Source organism: Ranitomeya variabilis, chromosome 4, assembly GCF_051348905.1.
Source record: "Ranitomeya variabilis isolate aRanVar5 chromosome 4, aRanVar5.hap1, whole genome shotgun sequence".
In the NCBI taxonomy this organism is placed as follows: domain Eukaryota; kingdom Metazoa; phylum Chordata; class Amphibia; order Anura; family Dendrobatidae; genus Ranitomeya; species Ranitomeya variabilis.
The window spans coordinates 739,728,614-739,742,630 of NC_135235.1; the positions used below are offsets into that span (position 1 = coordinate 739,728,614).

Consider the following 14,017-nt stretch of genomic DNA (forward strand, 5'->3'; position numbering starts at 1 on the left):
CCTCCAAGTGCTTCACAGAAGGTAATTATGTAGAGCCGTGAAAATAAAAGAGCATATTTTTTCCACAAAAAATTATTTTTTTTGCTCTCGTTTTTTTCCAAAGGGTAACAGGAGAAATTGGACCCCAAAAGTTGTTGTGCAATTTGTCCTGAGTATGCCGAAATCCCATATGTTGGGGTAAACCACTGTTTGGGTGCATGGCATAGCTCAGAAGGAAAGGAGAGCCATACTGGAGAGCAGATTTAGCTGGAATTGTTTGTGGGTTACATATCACGTTGTCAGAGCCTCTGATGTGCCAGAACAGCATAAGCCCCCAAAAGTGACTGCATTTTACAAAATACTTCCCTGAATGAATTCTTCTAGTAGTGCAGTGAGCATACTGATACCACATCTGCTCCATAGAAAATTATACCAGTGAAAAAAAAAATTACATTTTAACCACTAAAATGTTGTTTAACCCCAGAATTTACATTGGAAAGTAGGTAGATAGGTAAATGGTCACTACACCCATAGATGAATTCCCCCTGAATTGACCCCGTTTTGGAAATGACACCCCTCTGGGAATTCATCTATGGATATAGTGACCATTTTCACTACACGGATGATTTCCAGAAACATGTAGTGGAAGTTTTAGAGCAAAAATGTCATTGTAGTGCCCAATATATTGTGCCCAGCTTGTGTCTCTGGAGACATCCCCCCACCTACCCCCGGAAATTAAGCCAGCTCTACTCAGATGTCTGTCACTAAATAAACCAAATGCCTGAATGTCAAAACAGTCTAAAAACGTGGTTCTGTGTGGAAGATTTTAAATCAGTCATGGAGGCATAAGGCCGGCAATGATGGGCAATAATAGCGGGTATCATGCCTCATTCCTCTCTTGGAACATACACGACATCTTCTCTGGGGGTTCTTTCATGTTTCAGTTGCTGGAATGAGTGCAATAAAATGTCTCAGTGAGTCTTCTGACATCTTCAGATTCTAAAGGATTGGTGGGGACAAAATTTTCAAAAACAAGAATTTCAATCCCCTTTTCGTGATGATCAAGGAAAATATCTGCATTTCCGGCTTTTTTGTATAACACAAAAGAATTATATATGGCCACCTGAAACATAAATGACTAACTTTTTATAGCAGGTGTATGATTTTCTTGATACCTGGTATGGCTGTTGATCTGCAAGGTCCACACCCCAAATATATTTGTTGTAGTCAATGACAGATACAGGTTTTGGATTAGTGGATCCCTGTTGGTCTGCAATATCTTTTTTTATCCTTATACTTAAGGGCAAGCATCTCTCCATTGTGTAAAGCCCCTGACTGCCCCTTTCGGAACATTTCATTGACCAATGATTGTGGAAACCCCTGACGGTTTTTGTGAATGGTCCCACAAGCCCCCATGTTATGTTCAACCAGACTTACAAATGGGGGTATGCTGTTGTAGTAGTTGTCAACATACAGATCGTAGCCTTTTTGTAAAAATTGAGTTATCAGCTCCCAAACAATTTTTTCCAGATGTCCCCAGATAAGTAGGGCATCCTGGTGGGTTTAGTTGACTATCTTTCCCCTCAAATGTGAAAAACTGATGTGTATCCGGTTGAACTGTCGCACATTTTATAGAGCTTTATTCCAAACCTTGCCCTCTTAGAAGGAATAAATTGCTTGAGGTACAGTCTTCCTTTGAATATTACAAGGGACTCATCAATGGAAATGTTTTCTGTTGGGGTGTAGAGCTTTAAGTACCTTTCTGTCAAGTCTTCGATGATGGGTCTGATTTTGAATAGTCTGTCATGTTCTGGGGCATTTCTGGGCAGGCATTGACTATTGTCGTAAAAATGCCAAAATCTCGTGAGCGTTTCATAACGGGTCCTAGGAAAATGGCAGAAAACATTGGGGTGGCTTGAACAGGTGCAGTCTTCCTTTGAATTTTATAAGGGACTCATCAACAGAAAGGTTTTCTGTTGGGGTGTGAAGCTTTAAAGGGAACCTGTCACCCCCCCCCCCCCCCAGGGCCTATGGAGGTAAAAGAGCCACCTTCTGCAGCACTAAGGCTGCATTTTGTGAAGGTGGCTCTTATGTTTTTGATCCCTAATAATGCTGAAATATTCACTTTTATAAATTGTGCGCCATATCTGTATTGAGTCCTGGGGGTACGTTTTCTTCCCCTGAGTCAGCCGCCTCGCAGCGGTCCATCATCCCACCGGGCGCCACCTCCTCTGTCTTGTACCGTCACCGGTGCCAGTGATGTAAGTAGGTCGCACCTGCGCACAGCGCCAGATTCTCAGCCCCACATTGTGAATAAATCATAACACACTGTGGGGCGGGATCTCGGACCTCCGACACATGCAGGCACGATATCAGTACATCAGCTGATGTGAGTTCCAGGGCAGTGCACACGGCGCATGCGCCAGTGACGTGAGGAAACACAGAGGAGGCAGGGCCCGGTGCACTTAGGGGGGGATGGACGGGGATTGCCTTGCGCACGCGTGTTCTACGGAGGAAGTGAATCAACTTCAAGACAATATTGCGGCCAGCGGGAAAGGAAGGGGGGAATAAAAGTCCCAAAAACACCACCCATCGGACCAAAAAAAAGGGCCTGCCAAATTCAGGTGACAGGTTCCCTTTAATAGGCCCAGGGGGTGACAGGTTCCCTTTAAGAACTTTTCTGTCTAGTCTTCGATGATGGTTCTGATTTTGAATAGTCTGTCATGTTCTGGGGCATCTGGGCAGGCATTGACTATTTTCGTTAAAATGCCAAAATCTCATGAGCATTTCATAACTGGTCCTTGGAAGAACGGCAGAAAACATTGGGGTGGCTTGAACAGGGCGGTTGGACCAATAGGACCGATTGCTCGTTTTTGTTTTTTTTAGCAAGCACCATAGCGAATGTAAGTCCTAAACATTTTTTTCATTTCTAGGGCATTAGTTGGTATCCATAAATGTGACCTAGCATAATAGGATCGTAGATTCTGGCTGATGAATTGCGACGCATATAAATTTGTAGGACAATACGCTCTAGCAAGCTAATAGAAAACTTTGTGTCACGATAATGTAAAATACCATGGTCTGAGGGAGTTTTGCACATGTGACCATGGTCCTAGACACACACTGCAGCATCGACCCCCCCCCCCCCCCCCCCCCCATCTGCACTCGCACATACCACAAACAAAGTCCTATGGCTGATGCACTGGGCAACTTGATATTAATGTGTGAGCAGGGTGTGGCTTTTAAACTGCGGGCGACCAATCCTGTAAGTCACTAGCCCTCTCTCTCCCCTGCTATATAGTGTAAAGGGAGACTAAGGTGCAGCAGCCCCTCCCACTAAAAGGAATGCCTTTGTCTCAAGACTCTAAAAACGTAAATAACTGGAAAACCAGTGCATATCATTACTCGACCCACTTAGTGATGTCACGACAGAGGGCATATCTTTTATGCCTACTGAGTAGTGGTTTAGTCTTGGTCCAGGAAGCGAACTAATATCAGCTCAGCAAAGCTCTGCTAATGCACCTGGATGTATCTCCTGAGCACACGGCCGCCATGCTGATTTGAAATGAGCTGAATGACCTGTGTGTTTTTCTTCCGCTAATCCTATTTTATTTTGTAATATGTAATGTACGCATGTATTGTCTCCTTTATAATATCTTTTTAATACTTTGTAAACAGTGCCTAATTTTTTATGGAGTAAAATACAGAATTGCTCTCTTGTCTCTCTCTGCTCTATAACGAACTGTGTGTCCTCTGAGGTGAATTACACTACTGATTTGGGTTGGCTCCGGACCCGTTAACCTTTGGTGAAAATCGGAGGTGGTGGCAGCATACTTTAGTTCTGTGCGTTTGGGAAGCTTTCTAGCGACGGCGTCGTTGTTAATTATTGTTCCCGACTGAGTGTGAGTAGTAAAATCGCCCTAGCTGCAGTGAGCCCAATAGCCAGTACATAGCAGGCAGCCTTTCTGGCAACCAATTACCTTAGGTGCAGTACCTAATCTGACCTGAGGGTAAGGGGGGGCGCCAGCGAGCTGCAGGTTCCGAACTGGGAAGAGGGATATAGATAAATCCCCTTCAGAAGAAACCAGCGGGCAACCAAACAACCCCGGCAAATTGGTGTGAGTAGTGGGGACGATAAAGACACCCTCCCCGGGATCGCTGACATATACGCTGGGATTGGTGACCTAGTGTTGGCAGCACGGTGTGAACTGTGACATTCTGACCTGACTAAATTATTGGCGAGACAATTGAGAAAAGCTTAATTCTTTAGTGTAACTTTAACTTTAGAATAAACCCTAACTTTAGCCCCAACACTAACCCTAATTATAGCACTAACCCTAACCTGCCTTATCTGTTTGGTTTTTTTTACTTTATAACAAGATCACTGATTGACACAGCTGTTGCCAGCAGCACATGTAACACTGTTTTTTCCATCATACATGACGCGGCACCACGAGAGAGGGGATCAGCCCATCAAGGACAGGAAACTTTCAAGATAAAAGGGGCGGCTCCTCTCTCCACATCAGTTGGTTTCCTGTCCTTGACGGGGAACCCTCAAGATGGAAGACTTCTGATGAAGACAAAAGAGGATGCCTGGGTCGGGTGGAATTGGGCAGGCGCTGGTCTGCTGCACCTGTCACCAGGTACCGGTAGTCGCCTCGGGGGCTATGTATACCATGCCCCCCCCTGAGTGAGGCGATCGCCCGGGTGAAAATTATCCATGGGGGCCGCAGGTGCCGTTTCCCCCCCTGTTGATTGAAAAATCCTGCTGTCCACGGGGGTCACCTTACAGTGCCCCCCCTGTTGACCAAAGGTGGCCATGCAGCCCGTAAGGCACATCGGTGCCCAGGCTTAGTAAGTCGCCTCGGAGGTTGGGGCCCTCCCTGTTGAGTTTCAAAAGCAGGTCTCCCCCTTCCTCCCTCATCCCTGACGGTACCTGATGCTACATAGAGCGGTTTGGAGCGGTGTTCGGAGAGTGGTGAGTGAAGAGAAACTGCGCTGCCTGACATCTGTGGCGTGGACACTCCCGGAAGCCTCCCTCCAGCCAGCACCAGGTATCCGGGAATGGAGGTACGTGCGTGCGCTCGGCGGCAGCACACGGAACGTTTAATGCGGGCAGGGGGGCCATAATCTTCGGCGCGCACCGGGAGTAAAGGCCGGGTGCGCGCCCGGAAGTGAAGGAGCATGCACCGGGAATAATAGCCGTGTGCACGCGCAGGACCAGGCGGCAGCACTCGGAGGCAGGATCAACCAGGTGTATGGTGGATCTAATAACCAGGTGATCCATTTAAAAAAAAAAAAAAAGGGAAGTGAATCTATTTAAACGAGCCAGAAGTGCTGCCCTGTGTCACTAAACCAGGCCAGGTTGAAGGTGACTACTCTTGTTGCGTGGTGGTGTGTATAATGGAGAGCTTTTCACCAGAACATTTGATGCCACAGCAAGAGGCGCAGGAGAGGCGGTCCCGCTCAAGCGAAAAGAGCCAGATCCGCCATGGCAGCAGCAGAAGCCGCTCGGACAGCGTACGGACGGATCGGCATACCAAGGAGGGGTCCCTAGTCTCATTGGGAGACACAGAAAAAAAACAACCTCCGGATCCGGTACCCGCACTTTGAAAGCGTCCGAGTGGTGAGTGAACTGCGAGAAAGTCCAGCACGTTAATGTCTGTTCTTTTCTCTTATCTCCTCTCTCCCCTCTTTTCTTACATACATTGGGGGGTGGAGTATAGGAGGTCCCCAAAAAGTATAAGGCAAAAACTAAAAATAAGGAATGTCCCTTATGTAAAAAGCCTTTAAAGACATCTTGGGGTAAAAGACTGTGTCAGGAGTGTATCAACAAGACTGTGGCAGAGGAAACACCCTCCTTTACGGACATCCTAACATCTCTGATCCAGTCCGAAGTCTCTAGGTCCGTAAAAGCATTACAGACAGCTGACACAGATGCCAGATCTAGGGACAGATCCAGCCCCTCAGTAGCATCCCAAAGAGATTCCTCGGAGTCAGAGGAGGAATCAGATACAGCCCGCTGCTCAGATAGTAGCTCAGAGGAGGAGGATGCATTTCCAGCAGAGGCTACGGAAAAGCTTATAAAAGCTGTTCGCTCTACCATGGGGCTGGTAGACGAGAAGGCCAAAAAGACAGCCCAAGAACTTATGTTCAGTGGTCTACAAAAGAAAAAAACGGAGGTCATTCCCTATTAATGAACAGCTACAAGAACTGATTAAAAGGGAATGGCAAAAACCGGAAAAAAGGTCCCAAATAACCACCTCCCTAAAGAGAAGGTATCCATTTGAGGATAGAGCCCCAAAGATTGATGTGGCAGTCTCAAAAGTTGCCAGGAAATCCTCCCTGTCATTCGAGGACCTAGGTTCTCTAAAAGAACCTCTGGATAGGAAGGTGGATAGTTCCCTGAAGACAGCATGGGAAGCCTCGGCAGGAGCACTAAGGCCAGCTATCGTGGCCACTTGTGTAGCCAGATCCTTAAAAATCTGGATACACAACCTGGAGGAACAGGTAGAACAAAAAGTTCCCAGAGAGACTATCCTAGAGGCAATACCAACCATGAGTGCAGCGGCAGTGATTCTAGCTTGAAGCATCAGCAGACTCGGCTAGACTGGCAGCAAAATCGGCAGCTTTAGCCAACACAGGACGCCGTGCCGTATGGCTTAAATGCTGGCCAGGAGATACACAGTCAAAGATGAAGCTTTGCTCGTTGCCTTGTGAGGGGAACTTCCTGTTTGGACCGGCATTAGAAGAGGTGTTGGAGAAAGCCAGTAACAAAAAGAAAAACTTTCCAAAACAGCCATTTCAGCCCTTTCGGAGAGGCCAAAAATTCCGAAGGCAGCAGCATAGAGACCGAGACAGGAGCAACCTGGACAAGCGACCCAGGGGAGGAAAGGGCTTCTATTTTGGCAAGTCCCCCAGAGACACCAAAAAACCCTCCCAGTGACTGTCCTTCTCAGGTGGGAGGGAGGCTCTCTCACTTCCTTCCAGCCTGGGAGAGGATCTCATCCTGCGTATGGATCCGACAGATCGTAGGATCAGGCCTAAAACTAAAATTCCACCACTGGCCTCCAAAAAGATATATGCAGACTCCGGTACAGTCCTCCCAAGAGAAACAAGACAGTCTGGAGGGGGGAGTAACATCACTCCTAGACAAGCACATCTTGGAAGAAGTTCCTATGGAGGAAAGGAGGGAAGGATTTTATTCCCCTCTTTTTCTCATAAAAAAAGACAATTCTAGGAGGACAATAATAAATTTAAAAGGCCTCAACAAATTTCTTAGAATACCATCATTCAAGATGGAAACCATAAAATCAGCGGTGAAACTTCTATATCCCCAGGGTTACATGTCCGTCCTCGACCTCAAGGACACTTATTATCACGTCCCAATCAGACAACAAGATCGTCAGTTTCTCAGAGTGGCAGTTCAGATGGGGTCCCAGTTGCGTAACTTTCAGTACAAGGCTCTGCCCTTTGGGATAGCAACAGCCCCACGGGTATTCACAAAGCTGATAGCAGAGGTCACAGCTCATCTCAGAGAAAAAGACACTCTCTGATAATACCCTACCTGGACGACTTCCTGATAGTGGGGAAGAACTTTTCTCACTGTCAGGAGCAGGTCAGGATAGTGATGGACACTCTTCAGACACTGGGATGGCAACTAAATCTCAAGAAGTCCAAGCTAGAGCCAGCTATGGTCCAGAATTTCCTGGGGATAACGGTAGACTCCGTGGCACAGGAGTGTCGCCTCCCAGAAGAAAAAGAGGAAAAAATCAAACAAATGATTATGACAACATTAACAAAGCCAGAGATGACTTTAAGAAGAGCCATGTCTGTATTGGGGTCCCTAACCACCTGCATACCGGCAGTAAAATGGGCCCAGTTCCATGCAAGAGAACTGCAGTGGTGTGTGCTGCAGAACGACCTGGAACTTCAGGGGCAGCTAGAGCAGAAGCTCATTCTCCCACTCTCTGTACTCCAATCACTCAGATGGTGGTTACAGATAGTCATCTCCGAGAGGAGTTCCCTGGACATATACAGCCTCCAAAGTGATCACAACGGACGCCAGTCCATGGGGGTGGGGAGCTCACTCAGATAACACTATGGGTCCAAGATGCCTGGGCTCAAAAGGAGAAAAATCTATCCTCAAACGAGTGGGAACTCCTAGCAATAGAAAAGGCGCTAGAGAGATTACTTCTACACTTGACAGGGCATCATGTGAGAGTCCTATCGGACAACCGAACAGCGGTCGCATACGTGAACCACCAGGGGGGCACCTGTTCTCGGTCACTGATGCACATAACCAGAAGACTCATGGCTCTAGCCGTAAGGCATCTCTTTTCATTATCGGCCATGCATATTCGAGGTGTGGACAAATAAAGGCAGACTTTTTAAGCAGGAACCAATTAAGGCAAGGGGAATGGTCCCTAAAAGAGTCCATTTTTCAACGGATAGTACACATGTGGGGAAGACCCAGTGTAGACCTCTTTGCCTCGAAAGCCAACAAAAAAGTTCAAAAGTTCTGCTCCCTGAACCCAGCAGACAGGCCGTTGGCAGTAGACGCCTTCAGCATAGAATGGACGTCAGGACTCCTGTATGCCTTCCCACCGATATGTCTAATCCCAGCAGTTCTGAAGAAGATCAGGGAGGACAAGGCCAGGGTAATTGTAATAGCTCCCTTCTGGCCAAAAAGACCATGGTTTTACTGGCTGAGACTGTTGTCAGTGACGGACCCGTGGGTTCTCCCGGAAGACCAGGACCTTCTAACGCAGGGTCCCTTCAACCACCCGCAGAATTCCGGGCTACATTTGACAGCCTGGCATTTGAACGGTCGTTACTAGAGAAAGAAGGGTTCTCAGCTGGTTTAATATCCACCTTGGTCAGTAGCAGAAAACCAGTAACGACCAAGATCTATGGGAGAATATGGAAGAAATTCCTGTCCAGCTCAGGGCCAATACGGGAAGGGGAGGTCCCAATAGTGGCAATACTGGAGTTCCTACAAAAGGGCTTAGATCTGGGGTTAGCTGTTGGTACCCTGAAAGTACACATTTCAGTCTTAGCAGCCTTATTCAACTGTGACCTGGCAAGCAATAGGTGGGTGATGAGGTTTGTCCGAGCCTGTAGTAGAGCTGACTCTGTTCCATCCCCTACTCCTCCACCATGGGATCTAAATTTAGTGTTGACAGCTCTGACAGAAAGCCCCTTTGAGCCATTAAATACAACCTCAGATAAAGTACTAACATTAAAAACGGCTTTGTTAGTGGCACTTACATCGGCCCGTAGGGTTGGGGATTTACACACGTTGTCAGCTGACCCCCTTTACACACAAATTATGGACGATAGGGTTGTATTAAAATTAGATCCGGCGTATATTCCCAAAGTGGTATCGAGATTCCATAGGGCTCAGGATATAACCCTACCCTCTTTCTGTCCCAATCCCAGCAACAAGAAAGAGGAGAGACTCCATTGCCTAGATGTCAGGAGATGTATCCGACAGTATCTAGAGATGACAAAATCCTGGAGGAAACAGAGGGCTTTATTTGTTTCGTTCCAGGGGTCAAGGAAGGGCCGTAAAGCCTCAAAACAAACTATAGCTAGATGGGTGAGAGAGGCCATTATTCTAGCGTATAGTAGTGCAGGCAGGGTTGTTCCACAGGGTCTGAAAGCCCATTCCACGAGGGCCATGGCGACATCGTGGGCGGAGAGAGCAGATACTACCACCGACCAAATCTGTAAGGCGGCCACTTGGTCCTCTCCGTCTACATTTTTTAAACATTATAGGCTAGACCTATCTGCTACCTCTGATCTCACATTTGGGAGAAGAGTGTTACAAGCAGTGATCCCTCCCTAAAAGAGAATACAAATCTCTGTAACTCTCTCGTGGTGCCGTCATGTATGATGGAAAAACACGGGTATTACATACCTGGTAATGTGTTTTTTCATGAGACATGACGGCACCCTTATGTTCCCACCCTTTTCATCATGTCATTAGTTGGGTGCATTATTAGCATTATTTGTATTATACACTCCCTGGGGTATCGGTGAATAGAACCGTATAGGATGTATTATTTATGTGTACACTAACCAGCGGAGTTCCTCTCGTACTCTGTAAAACAACTGATGTGGAGAGAGGAGCCGCCCCTTTTATCTTGAAGGTTTCCTGTTCTTGATGGGTGGATCCCCTCTCTCGTGGTGCCGTCATGTCTCATGAAAAAACACATTACCAGGTATGTAATACCCGTGTTTTCCTCTAATCTCTCACTGACAGGAGATCTGAGGAGAAACAGCATTTTTTTTTAGGCAGAAAGTTCGTTGCTATAACAAACTTTCCTAGTGATTTGTCTCATTGGCTGATGTGATGCTGACGTCATCAGGACCTGAACCAATCAGGTCTCGATGAGGTCGGGGGTCACAGGAAGTGTTGTGTTCTAGAATACCCTCATTATAAGGTACGTGGGGGTCCTGATGAGCAGTGGATGTTGGAGAGTGAAAATTACACATTTGCCATTTTATTACCCAGCACATAGTGCCCAGATTGTGCTCCAGGAGAGAGACACCGCAAATTAAGTGGATTCTTCTCACTATAATGCTAAATACAGGGATCCTAAATGTTGTTTGAGCACACTGCAAGACTCAGAAGTGAGAGCGGATTTTGCTGGATTGGTTTATAGAAACTCTGTTGCTTTTCAACAGCCTATGAGCCACTAATAATGTAGGAACCTCTGTTTTTCCATTGACAGATGATGGACCTGAGTGGGGACTTTTTTGTGAGATGAGAATTGACATTATTTTCTCCTACATAACATTGTTGGTTTCTTTTTATTCGATATTTCGGAGGCAGAATGAACGAACAGTTGAACACCACACACTACTGGCTCATCCAACAAGATTTTCCATTAGACTGTGAACTGTCATTGTCTTGGTAAATAATTAATTACATTACATAGCTTGCCTATTTTATGGACAGTTTAGGGTTATAAATGTATAAATGTTAGTAGAAATGTTCAAAAATATAAAACTCAAGGATATTTTATAAAAAAAAAACTTTCTTTTTTTTTTTTCATCTTCACAGATGACTGTACCAGGAGATCAGAGGGACAGCTGACATCTTCAATTTTTAAATCTGATGATCTTGAGATCCTACAAGATACAACTGAAGTGATTGCTGTTACTCCAGATATATCATCATCCATTCACAGCAAAGATCTGTCATCTGATCCTATGAAACAGGTCTCATCTTCTGATTCATTACTGACTACTAAGGAAAATAAAAGTCACAAAAGAGGAATTAAAAAACAAACTGCTCCTAAAGCAAAGAAGTCATTTTCATGTTCAGAATGTGGGAAATGTTATAACAAGAAATCAAATTTTGTTACACACCAAAGATCTCACACAGGGGAGAAGCCTTTTTCCTGTTCAGAATGTGGGAAATGTTTCAACCAGAAATCACATTTGGTTAGTCACCATAGAACTCACACGGAGGAGAAGCCTTTTTCCTGTTCAGAATGTGGGAAATGTTTTAACCAGAAAGGGAGTCTTGTTCATCACCATAGAACTCACATGGAGGATAAGCCTTTTTCCTGTTCAGAATGTGGGAAATGTTTTAACCACAAAGGGAGTCTTGTTCATCACCATAGAACTCACACGGAGGAGAAGCCTTTTTCCTGTTCAGAATGTGGGAAATGTTTTACTCACATTTCAAATCTTGTTTCACATGAGAGAACTCACACAGCAGAGAAGCCATATGCATGTTCAGTATGTGGGAAATGTTTTAAATGGAAAATAAATCTTGATAGCCATCAAAGAACCCACACAGGGGAGAAGCCTTTTTCATGTTCAGAATGTGGGAAATGTTTTAACCAGAAAGGGAGTCTTATCAATCACCATAGAACTCACACAGGGGAGAAACCTTTTTCCTGTTCAGAATGTGGGAAATGTTTTATCCAGAAAGGGAGTCTTGTTACTCACCGGAGAACTCACACAGGGAAGTAGCCTTTTTCCTGTTCAGAATGTGGGAAATGTTTTAACCGGAGAGCACTTCTTGTTAGACATCAGAGCAGTCACGCAGAGGAGAAGCCTTTTTCATTTTCTTAATGTGGGAAATATTTTACTTGGAAATCAACTGTTAATAAACATCAGAGACGTCACATAGGGGGAGAAGCCTTTATTACGTTCATAATGTTGGAATAGTTTTAACCAAAATTGAATCTTCTTGTCTGTTGTCATTCATCATGTTTGCTGACCAAAGGATGAAACTAAACTTTATTCATTCCAAATGTAAAACACTATACCACTTATTTACCCCCTGAAGGTTAGTCAGTAGGTGACTAGTAGAAAAATCATGTACCCCACAGTTCAGTACATAGGGTGAGGTGACATATACACACTCACTCTCCAAGCCTCTCATTTCTATGGGTTTCCTCGTCCTCACCAAAGGCGACTCATCAGAAGACTATTTAATATTAACCTATATTCAAGCGAGACTAGACAAAAAAAAACTAAAATTATGTATCATGTTAAAAGAAAAAAAGTCAGAAAACCAGCCACATATTGGCAGATCCCAGACCTCAAACTATATACTTTATAAGCTGCTCCAGTGTCAGGAATAGATAGTATGTGAAAATACAGTATAATTCTTGTGTTTTTCCTCCTATAGGGACTGCCCTACTTTGAACACAAATCTCAAGGTGAGGTAAACATGCAACTAAATCAATCAAAAAATATAACAAGACAAAATTTCTCAATCATGACCACTATGTATACCAACATGGACAAAATGACGGACATCTCGGCAATTATAAGCAAGGAAAAAAAAAAGAACCGATCTCATGCCCAAAATTTTTTTGTGTATTGAATAATGATATTTATTAAAGATGTGGTACACCATAAGGTGGGGGGAAAGGAATACCAAAAAGAGGAGCACTAAACCAGGAGGCGGAAGAGTGTTCTTACAATATACTGTGGTGACCCATGAGAGTAAGTTGATTAAAGATATAAATACATAAGTACATACCACAAACAGTAAAAATAAATACATACAGGAATGATGCAGAAAACGTACTGTATTTTACGGCGTATAAGACGACCCCCAACTTTTCCAGTTAAAATATAAAATCTTCTTAAAAGTCGGGGGTCTTCTTATATGCCATGTGTCGTCTTATAGGGCCGGGGACTAATGTGCCTTTTGGGGGGGGAGTGGTCCCGATGACGAAGTGGGGGCATCTCACAGGAAAGTGTGAGTGGAGTATCCCCCTATCACCTCATTGTAGCAGCGTGGAGTCTCTGCTGGGGAGTGGCGGCGGCTGCTGCTCCTCTTTGAGCCGCGTGGGTTCTGTGCTGTGGGGCAGCGGCTCCTCTTCGTGCAGTGTCAGGGCTCTGTGCTGTGGGGCAGCGTATCTTCGTGCAGAGTTGGGGCTCCTCCGGCATTTCCCAATTCCTCAAATCCCGGAGGCACCGGCAGCTCCATTGCTGCGATGCAGTGGCCTCTGGGAAAATGGCCGCTGGGGGCGGCGCATGCTCAGATTCAGATCTTGTCCCGAGATCTCGGGAGACGAGATCTGAATCTGAGCATGCGCCGCCCCCAGCGGCCATTTTCCCGGAGGCCACCGCATTGCAGCAATGGAGCTGTCGGTGCCTCCAGGCTTTGAGGAAATGCCGGAGGAGCCCCGACGTTGCACGAAGATACGTCGCAGCACAGCACCAACGCGGCACAAAGAGGAGCAGCCACTTTCGCTCCCCAACACAGAGACCCCACCCTGCTACAATGAGGTAATAGGGGAATACTCCACTCACAATTTCCTGTGAGATGCCCCCTCTTCGTCATCGGGACCACTTTCCCTCACATACTATATACACATTGGCCTGCACCCGGAGTACAAAACGACCCCCGACTTTTAAGAAGATTTTCAGGGGTTAAAAAGTCGTCTTATACGCCGGAAAATATGGTACATAAGAATACACAGTAAACATAAGGTGCAAGTGCACAGTTACTGAAGGCTTGGGCAGCAAAGACTAGTGAGTAATCAGAGAATAAAGTGCA

At 45.6% G+C, this 14,017-nt stretch overlaps 1 protein-coding gene across 4 annotated transcripts in view; it reads left to right on the forward strand.

Moving 5' to 3' along the window:
* The window catches only part of LOC143768031 (oocyte zinc finger protein XlCOF8.4-like), a 408,467-nt gene extending 395,409 nt beyond the window's left edge, over positions 1–13,058 (forward strand). For all 4 annotated transcript variants that reach the window (XM_077256682.1, XM_077256684.1, XM_077256685.1 and 1 more), the window contains exon 7: positions 11,051–13,058. In XM_077256682.1, coding sequence (XP_077112797.1) covers positions 11,051–11,970 — 920 coding nt within the window. In that variant the 3' untranslated portion in view covers positions 11,971–13,058. The remainder of the gene's footprint in view (positions 1–11,050) is intronic.
* The last annotated feature ends 959 nt before the right edge of the window (positions 13,059–14,017 follow it).